Source organism: Tympanuchus pallidicinctus, unplaced genomic scaffold, assembly GCF_026119805.1.
Source record: "Tympanuchus pallidicinctus isolate F22 unplaced genomic scaffold, pur_lepc_1.0 scaffold3, whole genome shotgun sequence".
NCBI classification, from domain to species: Eukaryota; Metazoa; Chordata; class Aves; order Galliformes; family Phasianidae; genus Tympanuchus; species Tympanuchus pallidicinctus.
In genome coordinates this window covers 51270920-51290894 of record NW_026294747.1, presented here as the reverse complement: position 1 = coordinate 51290894, position 19975 = coordinate 51270920, and the positions used below count along the sequence as shown (strand labels likewise).

Here is a 19975-nt window from a genome sequence, read left to right as displayed (position 1 = left end):
AGGCAGCATGCAGCTTTGAGGAATAAGTAAAAGCAGTGTAGTGAGTGCAACTTCCGTGGTTCAGAAAAAGTATTACAAGTTCAAAGTGATGAGAGATTAATCTGCAAGTCCTTCAGTGTCATCAGTGTCTTGGGTAACCTTTGCTCAGTTTACACTTCAGTCAATACAAGATGTTCATATTTTCAAGCAATTGTCTGCTACTAAGACTGCAACACTGTAGAAAGGTGATTTTTTTACAATCAGCAGTAGGTCGTGACCTTTTCATGCAAATTGCTTATTTTGATTTGCTGCGTAAGAGCAATTATGTGTGACAGTACTTTTGTTCTTTATTTTCAGGTGTGGTGTGGGACAAAACCTTGTCTGTTACACAAACTTTGGGATAATTCAAATTACCAATGTCCCATGGGTCAAGAATGCCAAGAGAAGTACATGAAATGTTTCCATCCACCGTGCACTGAGTGGGGAGAATGCAGTGCCTCTGAACCTCTGCCTCCTAATATCAAGTGTCTACCTAATTCTGGGTACTTGGACAATGACTGTGCTAGGATTACTTTAATTTTTAATGGAAACAAAGTCCCACAGGTGAGAACAGAATTATTAATGAAGAATGGCAATATATGTAGAGATATATTCCATGTTAAGACATAGAAGATTAATGTTTCTAACACAACTCCTTGCAGTTACTTGCAAATTTTATTTTTAGACTCTTCTGTTGATATAAACTGTTTGTTCAAAGGGCAAGGAAAAGTTAAGATTTATACCAAATACTTTGTCTTTTAAGTTTCAAAGAAGTTGTCTCTTACAGTCTGAGCCTGTCTTGGTCTATACTAGGGTAGTCATTACAAGCTCAGCTTCTTACCCTTCGTTACAGGACTGTTCCTTACTTTGCTGCCCTCTTTTCTTCTTTCATCAGATCTCAGTAACTGCAAAAACTCTGAAGGTGTTTACTTTTATGTTCTTGAACCGAACTCATACAATCTGTTTCTTCTAACAGGGCACTACAACTGAAAATATCTGTTCAGAAATTCGGTATTTACCAGTTACTAGATCTGTTTCCAGGGACAGAACTCTGATAATATTATGTGATCTGTCATATTCCACAGAGAATGCAGTAGAAGTTGCTATTGTAAGTATGAGGTGTGTGTATGTGTGCGTGCGTGTACACAAATGTCTTTGTGTTAGTTTGAGCCACAGAAGAGGTTACTGCTTTCACTTCAGTGAGGATACTGCAGTTTTTAACTTAGGCTGACTGTACAGTGACTTTGATCTCATGGAATCTCCTATACTGCTGGATAGATGAAGCACAAGCTTCATGAATGACAGAAGCCTACTGTGTTATCTGTGCAACTGTCTTGGACTAATTCAGCGTGTATTAATGAACAGGTTTCTACTAACATCATCAGTGAAGATGCAGTTGCAGATAGCTGGATTGGATCTTGTCAGTGTGAAGAAGTTGGTGCTATGCATCTAGTATGGGTACTGCAGGATATTCATTAAATGTTTTAAGTTTAAAAAACGGTGCAAGCTAGGTGTGTGAAAGTGATTATTGCTCTACTGAGCTAAATGCTTGCTTTAGAGGCATTTCTAGCCCAGGCTCATAGTGCTTGCTTATGCCTTGTTTTCCAAGTAAATAGTTTTCATGGTAGTGCTTATCCAGGCAGAAGCTGGAGTGTGTCTCTACCAGTGCTGTAAAGAACACGTTGAGTGATGATGCAAGAAGTAAACCGTATGGTATAAATAGAGCAGACTGTTATTAGTCTGGGCTTCTATCTAGATAATCCACATGTCTTGAAGTGCTTTGAGTTATGACTAAATTTAGCTGAGCAGTGTAAGGAACATGGAAGTCAGCTGCCTTTTGAGGGGTGCTAGATATTAGTAACAGGGTGTGCTACCTGTCAAGCCTGACACTGCCTCTGCAGTTCATATCAAACCATCCATACTGTAGCTACAGAATGTTTTAAGGTTACTCTTTGTAACTTCTGTCAGGTAAATCCAGCCCACGGATATCAACTAAGATGTAGCTGAATTAAAAAAAATTAGAATTCTGTCTAAATAACTGCAGTAATTGTATTTTCACCTTTTCTCTACTTCCTTTTAGTCTTTTGTCCCTCATCGAGATGAACAAGATAACAGTCTCATACAGAATGCTGCTAATATAATAGTGAATGCAATCACCAAGCGGCAAAACAGCACTGTTATGTTGGCAGTAACTGAAGTCAAAGTGGAGACAATAGTTGTTGGGAATTCATCATCAGGTAAGGTTCCCCATGCATTAATCCTGTGTTTTTAAAATGTTCTCTATTCCCTGCTACCAGCATCTAGCCTGTCTTTGTGTGTAGGAATGGTATATTAAGTTCTTCAATTGCTATTAGTAGTGAGGGGAAGGCATTAAGCAAGTTTGTGTGCTAGGCTAAACCTAATCTAATCTGTCATAATGTTCTTTACCCACTGTTGCCATTGTTTAGGCTCTGACTTCAAACTCCTTTCTGTAGCTTAAGCATATTTTTCACAAGATCAAGAGGTCCCTTGTGTTCTTATCTGTTCTGATTTCCCGACGTTAACCAAACCTTAGCTGTTAGTGCTGCTGCACTATAGAAGCTGGGGCTGTGAGGTCTTAAAGTGATGATGGAGTTACCACTGCTGAAATGTCCCACCTAATGCCTTGCTATAGTCGCTGTGACTGGAGGAAACAAAGAGGACCCCTGGTAGGCAGCAATTCAGTTAAGGTGCCCAGTGTGGAAGTCTTAGGAGACCTTCCCAACTCTTTCCTAGATCTCCTCAGCAATCTTCTGGAAGATCTTCTATCCGTAGTCAAAACAATGAGTAAATTGCCTGGTTCCATTTTCTTTGTGTTACCCCTTTAGGGGAATTCCTTTATCTGTTAAAGCCTTGGCAAATGTACTATTTCCTCATCTCCACTAAATGAGTGAACAAGTTTTGATGTTTTCTTGAACAGAAATTGTATAGATAATAAAGAATGGAGCTGTGATTCTGACGTAGTTTAGCATCTCAGTTTTCTGATTATGCATTAAATCCTGGGAAAAAAGAGATAAGATTACTTTGCCACCAGTGTAAAAGAAATTCAAAGATCCTTGGAGAAAGTGGAAAGATGTTGGCTTCACTCTTAAGCACAAGCTATGAGAGTTTCCAAGACTCTTAATTTCACTATTTATGCTCAGTATTGACTGACTGCCAGTAATTTTTTAACTGGAATAGTTGTGAAGAGGTTGACTGTAACCTGATCTCTTGTGGTCTTTTGATTTGGTATTCTACCTTTAGGTTTTAAAAAAAGTGTGGTAGAGGTATACCTACCTAAAGCACTGATGCACAGCCCTCTGTCCTTGTCTGATTTCTCAGGGATGCTGAAATGTCTAGATGGAGATGATTATTAATTCAAGGAAAATGTTTACACGGGATCTCTAGGGAGGCTATCCATTGCCTGAGAATCTTTTTTAACCTTATTTCTAAGTGGCAAGGAAGAACTTCTCTCCTTAAATTCCTCTCCACCTTCCCACATTTACAGTTCAATATTGAATTGTGTAATAAACTAGCAGTTACTGATAAGAGTACGATCTTGTCCCAGTATGGTAAAGTATGATTTTAGGTCTCCTGAGGCCAACTGTTTTCTTGGTTAACTCATGTTTTGGGAATATCAGATCCTGCATACCACAACCATCACACAAGAACACGTTCAGAAGACATTTTAACGTTGGCATATGTGACTGTGGTGTTGAGTTGATTGGTTTGTACAGCCATTTGAAGATTATTCTGTAAGCAGTTGTTCTGAAAATGCTGACAATTTACAGTTGGAGCTGAGGCTGGAGTGGTAGTTTGGTCAGTTCTGTCTGCAAAAAGCAAAGCATGTGATGTCTTGGTACTGCTTACAATATGTGAATCCTTGCTTACAAAAACAAAGTATTGTCCTAGTAGCAAAGCTTGAGTGAGGGGGGGAAAAAATGCCCAGCATGAGTCTTCAGAACTTTTCCCAGAGAAATAATTTGGGTCTTTGTTTTGGACACTGATTTTTTTGGGGGATATGTGATAGGAAACTTGGTGGAAAATGTCTGTGGACTTGAGTTTGGTAGTAAAAATGTGGCTTGTATTTCTGATACAAATGCTGGTGCCCCTTCTGAAACAAATTAGAGGGGTAATACTCTTCAGTCTACCTCTTATGAAGATGGACTTGTTTTCCTTTAGTTATTTACTGAGATTCTGGGCTAACTTGGCTTAGGTACTTGAAGATCCTGCTTATATAACCAGTTTTCCCATTAAGGAGGAGGAATAAGCATTTCAAATGTAATGTTTTTCCCTTATTGTTAAGCAGGATGGAGTCCAGTTTAAAAAAAAAAAAAAAATAGTAAAGAGCCCTTCTAGATGAACTGTTGCCTTTGAACATCTACTATTGTGCAGTAATGATATCTTCATTGTAGAAGTCCTTCCTTGGATTAACCTAGAGTAGACCTTCTCTATTAGACTTGGGCTGACCTCCTCTTGCAGCTGCTGAGTGCTGTCTATCCTGCAGTATTAACTCAAGGCTTTTTCTCATTTGCCCTCTAGATTATTTGGTTCCAATTCTTTGTGCCGTATTTAGCGTTGTGTGGCTGACTTGTATAATCATCTGTGTGTGGTGGACTCGGAAGAGAAGAAAAGAGAGAGAAAGAAGTCATCCTCCCAGAGAAGAGGGGGCCAATAACCAGTGGGCGCCTTTGAATCCCATCAGAAATCCTATAGACAGATCTTACAGTAACAAAGACATTCGTTACGAATGCAAAAACTTCATATCTCCTCAAAAAAGAACTTGTGATGCAGTGGAGGAGTATGTAGAGTATGAGGAAGAGGAAGATGAAGAGGAGGAAAGAGATGAGGAAATGGACAAGTTCCTCTCTCACAAACTCACAAAGCCTTTGCCTGCAAAGGCATCTGACGCATCAGAGAGCAGTCCAGTAAAGAAGTCCCTTCAAATAGGCAAAATGGACAACAGATCTGTAAAAAATGTGAATGCATCAAACTTTGAAGGCAGCAGAGACTAATCTGTGTTTGGAATGTAGGCAGACTGATCCTGCCCTTATCGGGGAGGGGGAAAATTGACATCTCTGCTTTGCATCAAGGACTAAAAGTATCTGGAGTCAAATGTTCATAGTTTCTTTATTTTGCGTAAAAAAAAATAAATAAAAATAATAATAAATAAAATTTATTTTGTTTCTTTAGCCTTGTATAAATTATTCAATGACTGTCAGATGAAAAAAATGAGTAATCTTTGATAGTTGCTATTTTTGTAAAGTTTACTTATAATACACTCGCTGTGTGGCAGAGGAGAGGTTGTATTTTCAATATGTGTAAAGTTTATTACAAAAGACTGTACACTGTTTACAGAATGTATTTCTTTTTATTACTTGCTCTAATTTAATGGTGGCTTTAAAACCTCCTGGTTGAGGAAATTGTGTGAACTTTAAACTGCTTTCTTGACTTTGAATCTCTATTAATGGCAGCTCACTGCACTTGTTACGTTAGTAGCTTCTGTAAGATTTTCTCCAAATTTGCCTTACACACTTTGTAATAGGAACAAAAAAGAATTATAGAGATCTTTCAACTGTGGTTTAAAAGTGGCCTTTTAATTTCTGTTCAATTACTTTAGAATTGCAGTATTGAAGCATGTGACAAGTGCCTTGAGATGAAACTTTTTCTATAGCAACTGTCAAAGACTGCCATATGGATAGTAAAATTGTGAGAACTCTAGGTTCCCCAACTGACACAGTTTATTTTCTAATAGTGAAAGTGCTTTTTTGTAAATATGTACATATTAAATGAATCACTCTGTATATTTGATTTAATAACTTAAAATATTTTGGTCTTTTTTTTTTTACATGTCATTCCTTTTAATTTATGTTGCAGAAAAGGAGGTTTTATGGCAGTTTATAAGACTCTTTTTTTGGTATTATGTCCAGATTAGAAAATGATGTTAATACAATCAATGTTAGGAATCTGTTGGTCATTTGTATTTACATAGGAGCATAACCACTTACGTGTAAATAGATCCAGAAATGTTTGTTTATCCCCATGTTCAGCCCATCTCAAGAACACTAACAGGTGCATCTACTGTACAGTACCAACATAGCGAGGCATTGTTTTTTCTTTTGTGAATATGTTAATTACATGTGGTATTACTTTTTTTTGCGTTTAAATACAGGCCTAATGAAGGGAACAATATTTTCCTCAACCTTGTTTCTGTTGTGCTTTATTCATCTTCTGCTCTAAGGGAAAAAGGCTGGCAAACTCAGAAGGTGGGAGTACCTCATTGGAAATGGTTATTGGTAGGGGAAGGCTTAGGATTTTTGTTAAGGCTTTGTTATTGCTATGAACTGTGCAAAACTACGTTTATTTTAATCACTGAAGAAGCAAACACTACATACCCCAGTTACCCTGCCAGTGAGAGGAGCGGATGCTTGGGAGTATCAGCTCTGGCCCATGAACAATATAAACACCAATGTTTTGAAACCAGTTATTTTATACAGGAACACAGGATTTGCTTTGCAGGATCTTCTGTTTTAGTATGTTTTTGTTTGACATGTTCTTAAAAAAAAAATAAGAAAAAAAAAAACCTTTCAGAAAAGAAACTATTTATTAAAGCATTTTATAATGATGTTTGTTGTAACTTTTTTACTTGTGCTGAATATTCAGAACTTATTTTGATAACCTGGTTAGGAGTTTAGAAAAGGGTACTATCCTTCTCATGTTCCCCAGTATAATCCTGAGTATTTAAACCAAAAACACTTTTTTTTTCCTGCTACTCTTGTAACTTTTTGTACTGTAATGCTGCTGTCTTCCATAATCTAATAAAATGATTCCCTCATTGTGTGTAAGACACTTCACATTGTGTTTGCTTTGAGTGACTGAAGTTGTGGTGTGGTGATGCATAGTGAGCAGGGAGAGAGAGCCCTGACAGAATGCTGCTTCCTGTAACCTTAGCTCACAGCCTTCCTGTGTCGATGCTTCCTGAGCCTACTTGGCAGTGTTGTGCTGTGCCCACGGCTGCACCGTCAGCGTAGGAGGTGGTGCCCCACGTGTTGTCTAGAGCCACAGACACTGACAGTGCCTGGATGGTGACACTTCTCTGCGCTGCCTCTTGCCTTACCTTGCAGCAAAAAGTCTTTTTCTGCTGACGGTTATTGACTGAGTGCCTTTTGAAACGGCTCTCCTCCCAGCTGCTGAGCAGAGGCTTGTCTAGCAGCGCTGTGATGCTTCCTTGGGAAAGAAGAGAGCAGTCAGACATGAAAGGGCTTCAAGTGCTCTTACCAAAGTGATTTTTTTTTTCTTTTAAGTAAAATTTAAAAGGCTTGAAGAGTTGCAGAGTATTCTTGTCATGCTCCAGTTTCAGTTGAGTAGGTAGGTTTGTGCTTGTTTCTTATGGTGACTTAAATGACTTACGCATGGAATTTCTTCAGTAAGAGTTGAACTCTTGTATAAGGAAATACAGGATATAAATGCTTGATTTCTCTAGTAGCTGTCAATATCTGAAGCAGATCTTAGCTCATAGCACTCAGTGTTCATTCTTGTCATTGTATGGTTATTCCATCAGGATTTTCTTTGGGGTATTGGGGTTGGCTTGTTCTGTCTTGAATGAGAGAGCTGTTAGAGTCAATTCTCAAATTCAAATTCTGTTGTTACCTCTGGTTTCCAACTTTTAGATATGTCTCTTCTAGCAGAAGAGCTGGTGGAGGAGTGGAAATGCAAGGATAGACAAAGAACTGACACTTCTGGCTTTCTAAGATGTTCTAAAATCAACTCCCATGGTTCCTTGGACTGAGGGCCAACCTAAGTGGCTCCCATAGCTCCCTGGTGGTACTGGAAACGACACTAGCGATTCGAGACGGTGCCAGATTGGGAATCTGTTGTCTTCTGTGAGATTAACTATTCTGAGTCTGCAGCATTTGCAAGTTCCTGCTGCAGAGAGGAGTTTCTGATATCTTATACTTAATATAGTGGAGGGAGAGAATGCTGCTTGTTTGGGAGGTTTTATGTGAGTACAGCTAAATGTAGTGGCTCTTACTGCTATAAAGAAAAGGAGAAATAATAGGTTTTTATATATAGTATGGCTGTTGCTGTTCCACAGGAGTGAGCTGCCTCACTGGCCCTGAAGGCTCTAGATCTGCTGCTTCGTATTACCAAAATAGTATGTAAAGTTAAGTGGGTGAAAACCTGCAGTCTGAACCTGCAGCTGGATCATCACTAGCTGCCCAAATCCATGGCTCTGGGTGTTGGGTCACGACTGGCACCAGGCCTCAGGAAGATGTCCAGCCTTGTCAGAAAGCTGCTCCGATGTGGCTTTGTGAAACCAATGTAGCAGGTGTTGAATTCACAGCAGGTACTGCTGTTCACCTGCAAGCACAAGCTGTTTAGCCTGAAGCACTTACATTTTTTTCCATCCTTTAAAATACTGTAAGTCATGACTTCTAATTTAGTGGAGCTTTGTATATGGATTTTATTTCTATGCTGCTCGTACAATAATTGTATGCCTTCTCCCCTTGTCTCACATGATTTCACTCTGTAGCTTGGTTTCCTTTTGACTTTTTACAGGAAATGTTCAACACGTGCATCACAACTGGCTGATGGTGCAGGTACTGGGAGGTGTGCTAAGCTCCACTTCCGAAAGAACTGTTACCTGAACTAAGTAATGAGTAAAGCAAGTACATGGGCCGAGTGTTTTTCTTTTTAAACAACTTGGTGTTTCCAGGCCAACTTCTCTAATGCTCTTATCAAGATCTGATGTGAACGCGAAACGCTTGGTAAGCTTGATCCTTTTGGCCATTTTCTGTTTTGTTCTCCAGCAGGCAATCTAATTAGTACTCCTGAGACCCAGCTGCAGGGAAGTATTAGTTGTAATGCTGGTCGTGAGATAGCTTAGATAAGGAATTAGGGCAGCATGGAGTTCACTTGCACAGTGATTCAGTGCATTTGGATGCACAGTCTCTCGTTGTTTTTCAGTGCTGATTGGCTGTTGTAGTCCTTGGGATGCAATGGAGATCATATGAGCAGCCCAAAGGAGTTCTCAGGCGTGGTAATTTGATAGCCTGGCGTTGGTTGTGACCTTCATGAGTTTTATTGGGAGGGAGGGGGTTGGTGACTGGCTTTGCTGCTGCTTAATAGTGCAGTAGGTGTGGGGTGGTTCCTGGTAGAATCTTGCTTTGGAAAAAGATACTGAATCACAAACTTGTTCTGCTCTGTGCTTGAAAAGCAGTTCCTTCCTAGTTAGCCTCCTGTATTTAGTATTTAATAAGTCTTGGAATAAATGATGGGCTTGTAAAATGCAAAAGGAACAAAAGATTCCTTTCAGAATGAGGTAACACTGAATGCTTTCCATGTTCCTGTCTTCTATAACGCCCATTCTTGAAGCACAGAGCATTTCTACACAATCCTGTAGAGATGCAAGACCACAGCTAGAGAGTCGCACTCTGTTTTCTGGGCTCCTGAAAGAGTATTGCTTTCAAATGTTCTGTCCAAAGAAATCAAGTCCACAAAACCAACCCAAATGCAAATCCTTTCACGCTGTTGGGTGGGGAAAGACTTCTTAACTTGTATGTCTGTCTCACTGCTGTGCTATCTTTTTTCTCATCTATCTGAAGGAGTCTTGGGTTGGAGGGGACTTCCCTGTGGCAGATTTGCCATGCTGATAGGCTGTGTATTAAAGAAGGTTGAGCCAGGCAATGGTGGAGCAGGTTTGGAAACTGCTATGGTAGCGGCACACACAAGGCCCTTTGAAGGCCAGGCCACCTGGCTGGGAGCATATCTATGGGTGTAACCCTACCTGCTGGTTAGCAGAGCCCTGCCTGTGAGTGGAAGTTTATTCAGTGAACAGCTGTAGAGCCTCAGATCAAAGGTCCCTCCAGTCTAGCAACCTGTTTCCTGCATTAGCCGGCAGAAGATGTGTCAGGAAAGCACAAGAAAGCAGCAAAAAGAACATGAGAACTCTTTTTCATCCAGCTTCTTGAAGTCAGTGGTTTATGGGCTTCCTAGGCCAGAAGGTTTGCAAGGAACCTGTTCTCTATTACACGATTTCATCCACACTGAACAGGACCAGAAGCGTGTGTGTTCCCAGACAGCACTGTTCTCCTCTTTAGCCCACTGGTGGTTGTAAGAAATACTTGAATATTTACCTTTTGGTTGGTATAGACATACTACTTTTTGGTATTCATGTTATGCTCCATTCAGATACTGCTTAAAATCAGAGTTCTTTATACTTAGCAGCTATCATTTCATGTAGTTATGTATGTTACAGAGTTTTTAAACAGTATCTGATAGCTCTTGTGGACAGGGTTGGACTGGGAGGGGGTTGTCCATCCTTTAGCACCTTCATGGGACACAGTCCCAGAACTGACCTCTCCAGGTATTGGAAAATTGAGGTCCAACTTGTGGCTGTTCCTCCTTTTGCCACACGGCTCATCTAGCTTTTCCCCCTTCCATGGTCCCTTTGCTGCACTGCAGTTTGGACCATGTTCCAAAACTCTCTGTATATTGCTAATGAGGGAGTTTAAAAGGGTGTGAGGAAGGGCTGGTCAGTGCTGAAACCCCAACCAGCCTGCACAGGAGACGCACCGTGGCCAAAGCAACATCCCTGACCTGGTCAGCATTCCTGGCTCTGAGAAACCCTCAAGCTATCCTGGGTAGGGCTGACCCTGCTGCAGTAGTTCAGTGGTGTGGCACTACCTAACCCCTACTTTCCACATGAAAAGCATAGCAGCCCTGAGGCACTAGGGACACTGGGAGGTGCTTTGACAGCTGCTGACATCGCTTTCAGTGCTGATAAACCAGCAGGCTATCTCAAGTGCAGCAATATCCTCTAGAAAAGCCAAGAGGAGAACCTACTTTGCACTGTGTCGCCTGCTAACAAGCAGTTGTGGTGGGAGCAGAGACCCAGCACCTTCTAGGGGCATCTGGTGGGAGCAGCCTGTATGCACGGGTCTCACGGTGAAATGCAGCAGAGGGATGACTTGGCCAACATTTTCCAGCCTGGGTGTTTAAATTTTGCTCTATATTTAGTGTCCTAATTGTGCGCTTTGATTTGCAGTGTTTCCAAGCACCTGCTGCTACCATTGACTCTGGTGGTCTATATGGGTCCCAGCAATCCTTGGAGCTAAGCTGCTCCATCCACATGCCTAAATTTGGGTACTCAGCCTAGGAGCTATATTCTGCTTGGGCTTGCATTTCTTCTGCTCAGGGGGATGGTGCTGAACAGGGGTTTGTGGGCAAAGTGTTTTCAGAACTTGGGCTGCTTTGATTTGCCAGCTTCTGTTTCGGCTCATCTGAGTGATTAATTGTTTATTGGGGGAGAGAGCAACGTAAACTTCTGGAAATAAGAACCAAATGAGGAGAGACTGCTGCTTCCCAGCTGCAGGTGTTTGATGCACACACAGCTCAGCTGCTGCAGCCAGGGGGATGCTCTGTGACCCAGCCCCTGCATGCTCAGGCACTGCAGCTGCCAAGCTCTAGGCCTGAGTCCACTCACCCAGTTGGCTATGCCACAGGGCACGGCCATTTAAGGACCCTAGTCTGGGACAAGGCATAAACACTTTCCTGCTCCTTTCCAGGGCAGATAATTTATGAATTTAGGTAAGCACTGGCAAGCAGGTCCATATTTCCACCCCTTCGTAATATCCTGTTGTTGCTTTCCAGAGAAAAATACCAGCAGATGCTCAAGGTTACTTTCTTGGCATGATCTATGTGCTTTCAGCCCGATGGTATCTACACTAAGACGTTTCCTGACATGCTCTATCTCCTCTGCTCTTGCATCAGAGGTTGAGCATTAACCTGCATGCTTTGCTGCAGCAGACCTTCCTGTCCCATCTGTGGCCCTGACTATCTCTCAGAGGCTTCTTTCCAGCCACACGCACTCCTTTCTGCTACTCCCACTTGCCTGCATAGATCACTACTCAGATATCTCTTCATAGTGCTCGACAGATGCTGGCTGTTGGGACAAGTCTTCACCCAGAGCGGGAGATGAAGGGTGACAAGGATGATGATGTGCCACACAAAGACAGGAGCTGGAAGCGCCCTCAGCTTTCTTGCTTCAGGGCAGATGACATCTCTTGGAGGCGGTTTGACAAAGCCACTTTCTCATCACAGGTTGACTGCTACAAAGCTGCCTCTAGACCATGTTGGCCTGGTTCTCTGGGCAAGATGGAACAAACCTGGAGTCCTTGTGCACCTGTCTTCCATATTTCATACAGACACTCTAAAGTGTGGATCTGTGTTTGGTTTCCCTCCTTCCTCCAGGGTGCTTCTGCCATGTGGTTCATTAAGGAGATAAGAGCTCCCACCCATCTCCATCCCCAGGTTCAGCAGCAGGTCCCAGTCCCAGCACAGCATGCATACTGCACGTGATGCTGCAGATGAAAGCTGCTGCTTGGTTACAAGCGTTCATCAATTAGAGCCCATTTGCTGCTCACACTGTATCTAAAATCTTGTGTTTAAGTCAGCACTGGTGACTTAGGAGGACCTGCTTTGTTTCTTTCTTAGATACATACAGTAATTTCTCCACCTGTTAAAAATCTGTTGCTAATGTTTGCTGTCAGGTTTCTTTTTTTTTTTTCTTTTTTCTTCTACCAGAGGCCCTGCAGTGCTTATTTAAACTGTAGCTGTTTATTCCTGGTAATTAACACAGGAAAATGCATTGCGATAGAGCTGGGTTTGATCAAAGTAGATGGAAAGTTTCAGTCTCTGCTCCAGGGAACCCACCCCCTGGAGTTAGGCACCTTCCAGCCTGAACTGATGCTCAGGTGAGTAGGGAAAAATCTGATTACTTTTTGGTGTATTTTTGATTCTTAAGGACACTGTTTTCACCACTTTCACGATGTTTTCTTTCTGTTCTGCTTTTTCTTCATTACTCTCTTTCACTTATTCATTACAAGCGTACATTTTTCAGAAAATCAGGTCAGTTGGGTGATCAGATTTACCTATGGAAGGCAAAATTTGGCCTTTCAGAAGTTTTGCTGAAATTGCAAAATCCTTCCCTTTAAAAATGTCATGTGTTTGTGTGCACTTGTTCCACTTCTTTCCATGGTAGGAACTTAAATAAAGTTAGGAAAGGTGAGCCCACCATGACCAAACCTTCTTGCAGTGAAGATGAACTGACCTGGCAGACTTTCAGGGAGGAGGAGCACAGCCCTCCCCCTCTACTTCTCCTAATTAAGAGCATCCTGTCACTATCTTATAGTATTTCCCATTTTAATATTTGTCTATCTGCTGAATTTTATTGACATTGAATGTTTGCAGAGATTAAGATGTTTGTGGTTGTGAGCTGGAATGCTGACAGAAGTGTTCCCATGTGGGTGTCTATTTGGGATGTAGCAATTCTTTCTTCCACGCTGCTGGACAGGGAGTGATGTACATGGTCTGAGAATGGTAGGACAAGGGGAGATGACTCTAAAATAAAGAGGTGAGATTTAGGTCAGATGTTAGGAAGAAATTCTTTACTCAGAGGGTAGCGAGGCCCTGGCACTGCTGCCCAAAGAGCTGTGGGTGCCCCATTCCTGGAGGTGCCCAACACCATGGATGGGAACCTGGGAAGCCTGAACTGGGGGATGACAACCAGCCCACGGCAGGGAGTTGGAAGCAGCTAATCTTTAAAGTCCATTCCAAAGCCATTCCATTCCTAAGCCATTCTATAACTTCTCCTGTGTTTCATGGTTTAGCCAAGGGCCAAACACTGAGCTTGTTTCCTTCTTCCATGCTCTGGAAGTCACCAGAATCATTCAGGATTTTCTGCAAAGTGCATAAATGATTTTTTTTTTTTTTGTTCCTTTTGTAATTTTTAGAACAACCTGAATGAGTTTGGGATGCAGTCAGGAAATGTAATCTTGACTGAGATATAAGCAAGAAAGTCGAGTCCTTGTTGTATCTTCCACACTCTTTCCATCACCACTGTATTTCCTCTCAAATTGCCTCTCTCCTGAGTCACGCTCTGCCAGAGATAACTAGGTGGCGGTGAGTGAAGAAAGGAATGGCATTGTCTACAGCTTTGAACCATGAATAGCCCTTGGAAAAACAGCACCAGAGAGAGATACAAGTTCACGCTGATAAAGCAAGTTGCCAAGTGACAGAAGGCTCGATCCCATTTCAGTGAAGTCAGCGGAGAACTCTTACAGACGTCTCTTTTATCACTGCTCCCAGCCCATCTTGGGCAGCATCCACTGCTGCCAGCAGGGCCTGGGCTGGCTGAGCAGCACGATATCAGAAGGACATAAAACTACTAGAAAGTGTCCAGAGGGAGGCAACAAAGATGGGGAAGGGGCTGGAGGACAAGACATGTGAGGAGCAGCTGAGGACCCCTGGTTTATTGGGGCCAGAGCAGAGGAGGCTGAGGGGATGCCTCATGGTAACCTGCAGCTCCTCGCACACATAGTGTCACTGCAACAATGGACGAGGGAAGAGCCACTGATGTCATCTGTCTGGACTTCAGTAAGGCCTTTGACACGGCACCCCACCACATCCTTCTCTCCAAATTGGAAAGATATGGGTTTGATGGGTGGACTGCTCAATGGATGAAGAATTGGCTGCAGGAGTGAGTGCAGAGTGGTGGTCAGCAGCTCAGTGTCTGGATGGAGATCAGTGACAAGTGGTGTCCCACAGGGGTCAGTGCTGGGACTGATACTCTTTACTATCTTCATTAATGACATCAGCAGTGGGGTTGAGTGCACCCTCAGCAAATTTGCCACCGAGCCGTGGGGTGCAGTCAGTACAACAGAAGGGTGGGATTCTATTCAGAGGGTCCTAAACAGGCTGAGCACTGGGCCCAGGTGAACAACATGAGGTTCAACAAATCCTAATGGAAGGTCTTGCACCTGGATTGAGACAACTATCACTACCAATAAAAGCTGGGGGAGGGAAGGTCAGAGTGTAGATGTGCCAAAGAAGACCTAGGGGTTCTGGTGGATGGGAAGCTGGGTACGAGCCAGCACTGTGTCCTCGCAGCCCAGAAAGCCAGCTGTATCCTAGGCTGCATCAAAAGAAGTGTGGCCAGGAGAGCAAGGGAGGTGATCCTGCACCTCTGCTCTGTGCTGCTGAGGCCTCACCTGGAGTACTGTGTCCAGATTTGAAGTCCTCAGTACAGGAGAGATGTATACCTGGTGGAGCGCATCCAGAGGAGGGCCACAAAAATGACCCAAGGGATGGAACACTTCTATGAGGACAGATTGAAAGAGCTGAGATTGTTCAGCCTGGAAAAGGCTGCAAGGTGACCTGACAGTGGCCTTTTAATATCTCAAGGGGAGCTACAGGAAAGAAGGGGGGACTCTTTAGTAGGGTCTGTTGTGACCGAACAAGGGAAAATGGCTTCAACCTTAAAGAGATAGAGATAGAGGTTGGATATAAGCAAAGTCTTTTACAGTGAGGATGGTGAGGTACTGGCACAGGTTGCACAGAGAAGTGGTGGATGCCTCATCTCTGAAGACTTTCAAGGCAAGACTAGATCAGGCCCTGAGCAGCCTGACCTAGCTGTGCATGTCCCTGTTCAGTGCAGGAGAGCTGGAATAGGGGACTTTTAAAGGTCCCTCCCAACTCTAAAGATTCTATGATCGTTACAAGTTCCTCCCAACTTGGGATGTTCTGTGATTCTATGAGCATGGGTAGTGCATGGTTAAGGGGACCTCTGTGGGCACAGCTCTGCCCACAGCCTGGCCCAGGTGAGTCTGTGCCAGCACATGGCCAAGCCTTGCCCTGCTGGACCAAGTGGCAGCTGCCCATGGGAAGTGAGCTCACTGAGGTGCTCTGTGTTGTTGAAGGAGTCAGCCTATGTACACATCTATGCATTGTATTCATGGATAGCAGGGCTTTGTCCGCCACCAATCTCTAAGCAAAAGCTTCAGCAGAAAGCATCTGATGCCAGTGAATAATCCCTGATGGAGAAAACAGGCTTCTCCTAGCTCCATCTCTAAAACAGTACTGATAGCAAAACCCTCCCTGGACAGGGATGAGTAATGGACACTCATCAGACAGCACAAGTGATGGCCTTGCCTCCCTGTGCCTCAACCAGCCCTGCCGTTGTGCCCTCTGGGTGACAAGAGGGGGACAGGCAGCTTGAAGCCGTTCTGATCACCCCGTTTCCCCACCAGCCCTTTCTGCCTCCTCGGTGCATGTGACACACAGCACTCAGCTGCCTCACAGCACGGTCACTCACCGCTGTCACCAGGACCATTTGTCAGAACTCTCTGTGCAATATCAGCCAACAACGGGAAACCGCTGTATTTTGGTGCCTCTGAGGAGGCTCAATGAATAGCTTCACTGCAGCGGCCTAATGGATCTGGGGGGGGGGTGGGAAATGGGAAGGGACACAGCAACAATTCACTGGGAGGCGTTTGGGGAAATGTTGTTGCAGAGACGAGGAGCGCGAGATGGAGCAACAATGGCTGCAGTTTACACTGCGCTGCACCGATGCTGTGATCTGCTGCCAAGATCAACCCAGCTGAGAGGAACTGAGGAATAACACAAATGGTGTGGCAAGAGAGATACCCTTCAGCATATCCTGCTCACTCTGCTTTCGCCTTTGAGTCAGGAGTGAAATATTGGAGCTATTGTGGTGAAGCAAGGCTTAAAAATAGAAGGAAAAATCACTGTGGTTTTCATTGTTGTTCCAAGGGGGACATTAATTGTTTTTAAGTTGCACTACTTCTAATCTGGGCTAAGAAGAGAAGAAAAAAACTTCAAGGCTTTGAAAGGACCAGAAAACATTTCACTCATCAGCTGCAGTGTGGGGGCTGCTCCTTATCCCCACTGCCACAGTAATAGAGCTGTTCTCCCACAGCTGGAGGCTGTGCTCAGGATCTTTTCATAGCGAACTGTTTTGGGCCACAAGCCCTGTGAGAAGAGAGTGCCCAAGCTCAGTGAGATTGACTGGTAAAGCTCACGCGTCTGTGGGCATTCAGAAAGCTGCATTTACTTGAAAGTGGGATGAAGCAGAGCGTCATCAGAGCAGGTCATAGTGATGTGGTGCTGCCCTGGATGGCTGTGCAATGGCTTCCAGCCTGTCTCAGACCTGCTGCTGCCCCTCAGTGAGTGAATAATGCCCCACAGGACAGGGCTGCTCCCTACAAGGCAAACTCTGCTGATTCGTATAAATATAGCATGCCACATTCTTGTCTGAGTTTACCAAATTCAGCCCTTTCCCACTGGCAGACTGTGAGAACCAGGAGTGTCATAGCTTTTGTGGCCAGAAGGAATTACTAAATCTGGATTAGCCCAGATATTGGATCACTCATCTCAATTACTCGAGCTCAGTAACTTTTTACTAGGGCTCAAATTGCATTGCAGACAGGGAGACAAGAAGCTGCTTCTTTTTGCCCAGATAATCAGATGCCGCCATTGTTCAGATTTATGCTTTCCCTCTGGTTCATGTAGACTTGGCCCAAAGACTCAGACCACTTATGCCTTTGTAAATGTTTAAGATCCTATTGGTACAATGTATATGGCATAATCAAGTGGTGTCTCAGTCCTCATTACTGAAATTAAGTAGAGAATCACCTTCTTAAGAGACTGTCTCCGAGGTGCACTGTCCTCCCCATCCTTGCATTGCTGCTGTGTTTCTTACATCCTGCTGCTGGGCACTCAGCATCAGAAACCATTTAGAAGATGGGCAAACAGCCTCCTATTGACATGAAGCCTGACAAAATATCTGAGTCCTGCTCAGAGATGGCATGACGTGATAAAGGTGATGAAAGCACAGCATGAGGGCAGAGAAACACTTCAGCACCCAGTCCTCCCCAGACAGAGGGGTTGGCATCCCAACCAGCATCCCAACCAGCTGGGACGTGGCTGATGGTAGTGCTCTAAGGGGCCTTCAGGGATACTCGGACTGTGTCATGCTGAAGGAGCGTGCTGACTTGAATGGAGGCTCAGGTCATTAGCACAGAGACTTTTAAATGTCCTTAGAGAGGGAGAAAAACACCCACAGCACCCAAATGTTGGTGGAAAAATGGGACACCATGTGAAATCTGGAATATTCATGCTGCATACTGGCAATGCTTTTTGATTCCAAAGCGTGTGGAATACTGCTCAGACCCATCTTTACTTGAAATTTGCCTGGTGGGCTCTGTTCTCTTTATGGTGTTCAAACAAGAGCCTATTGTGCTTGTTAGGTTTGCTTTTTCCTTTATCTCCGAGGAATCCAATGGCACAACTCCATGTTTCCTTGGACTTGAGAATGGTTGTCAGCAGTAGTGGGGACACGCCAATGTCCTAGAGCAATGCCATGCTCATCTGCTTGTGGAATAACACATCAGTGTCCTAGACTAACGACGTGCCAATGTCCTGGAGCCAGAAGTAAGAACCAAATCCTCACTTGAGCAATGGTTGTATTTTGCCAGAAGACTGTGAATTAGATGAAACTCATTGCTTGTCAGCTTTGGCACTTGACAGTGACTCTATACAAATATGCAGAAATATCTGAGAAGTTATGCCCACTGCTTTATTTATATCCTTATTTTTCTCTCATTTTATTCTTTTGCATGGGCTCCAAGAAACTCAGTTTCTACCCCATTTCTATCCCCTGGGCACAATTACTGATCCTTCCTGAATTATTCATTCTGTTCCAGAAAGTACTCTCTAAATGAGGAGGCTTATTCTGCTTGTCAGGGGACAGAAGCAAGTGCCACATGCTGCATTTCCCATCAAAATTCACCTGACATTCCAATCTCAAGACGAACCTTCCCACCCTTGAAAAACTCCTCATTAAGAACCTGCTAAGAGAAACCATAGACCAAAAAACCAAAGAACCATAGTCAGTAATTCCAAGGAATTCACAAGCCACTCATGGAGACCTTGCTCACTTTCACCAAGCAAATTCCTTGTTGGGAATTATTAGCTCAGCTGGAACTGAATGTTTTCTTGCCCTGTGTACAGTTCTGCAACTGATAATTTAAGAATCACTTTCCCACAGCTGGCTGACCACAGAGATGAGCAGTTTACCATTTTGTTCACCTATCCACATCTTTCTACTGCCCTTCTGTAAATCATTCAGTCCTCAGAAGAAGGAATATTTGGTATTTGTTACTCTGGATCTGGACAGGAGACCAAGTGACGCAGCCTTCTCCTTCAAGGCTAAGTGAATAACACAGAGCAGTCCACAGCTTACAAATGGGAGAAACTTGTCTTCCTTAGGATTAATAATTAATAAAAACGAGCCATCCCAGCCAGAAAGTGCAGTGATTCAGCAAAGGCTCCAGTAATGGCCTACATGGCATTAATCAGCTTCTGTGTCGGAGATGATGTGTGTGGTTGTCTTACAGACCAAGTTCATTGCAGCAGCCTTTGCACAACTCTGAGTCAGCTCTCATTTTGAAACATTTAGATGCCAAATTGCCCAGGTGATCTCAAGGTAGTTTCCCAAACAGGGAGTTGAGTGCAGAGTGTCTGGAGCCTGGGACACATCTGCAATGAGATTGGGGCAGCATCCAGTTGTAAATCTATCAAGTAAACCAACCCAAAGGGTTCTTTGTGCAGGGTCTTGCCTGAAAGGAAGGAAAATGTACAAAATATCAATAGTATGGGGCCATTCTGTAGCATAGCTTCTTTCTCTGGGCTGCACCCCGATGAGATACCTGCTGGAGAATCAACAAGATTTCTGAGAGCACCTGTTGGGTTGCTTCCAAACTTGCTCCTTGCACCTGAGTCATGCTTTTGGCTGAAAACAGCCACAAGGAGAGATGCCCAATCTACCTTTGACCACAGACCGTGTCCAATCATGAGCTCATCTGCTGTGGAACAGCCCCTGGCATGAGACACGACCATGCAGTGCTGCTTTCCAAAAGCACCCACAGCATCCACAGAAGCCCTCAAATCTTGGTGGTGCAGGTTGAGAGAACCTGCTTGGCGTGTGCTCCACAGCTCAGGAGTTTGGGTCCCTTACAATCTGATCACTGCTGCACACCTGCACTGGCCTCTCCGAGAGCCTCCTGCCCCATGTTCCTGTGCTGGGCAGCCTGTGGTGAGG

At 43.7% G+C, this 19975-nt stretch overlaps 1 protein-coding gene across 1 annotated transcript in view; it reads left to right on the top strand.

Moving 5' to 3' along the window:
- Positions 1–6869, top strand: part of JAG2 (jagged canonical Notch ligand 2) — a 60015-nt gene extending 53146 nt beyond the window's left edge. The window contains exons 23-26 of the mRNA XM_052694001.1: positions 337–582; positions 995–1126; positions 2099–2255; positions 4558–6869. Coding sequence (XP_052549961.1) covers positions 337–582; positions 995–1126; positions 2099–2255; positions 4558–5030 — 1008 coding nt within the window. The 3' untranslated portion in view covers positions 5031–6869. The remainder of the gene's footprint in view (positions 1–336; positions 583–994; positions 1127–2098; positions 2256–4557) is intronic.
- The last annotated feature ends 13106 nt before the right edge of the window (positions 6870–19975 follow it).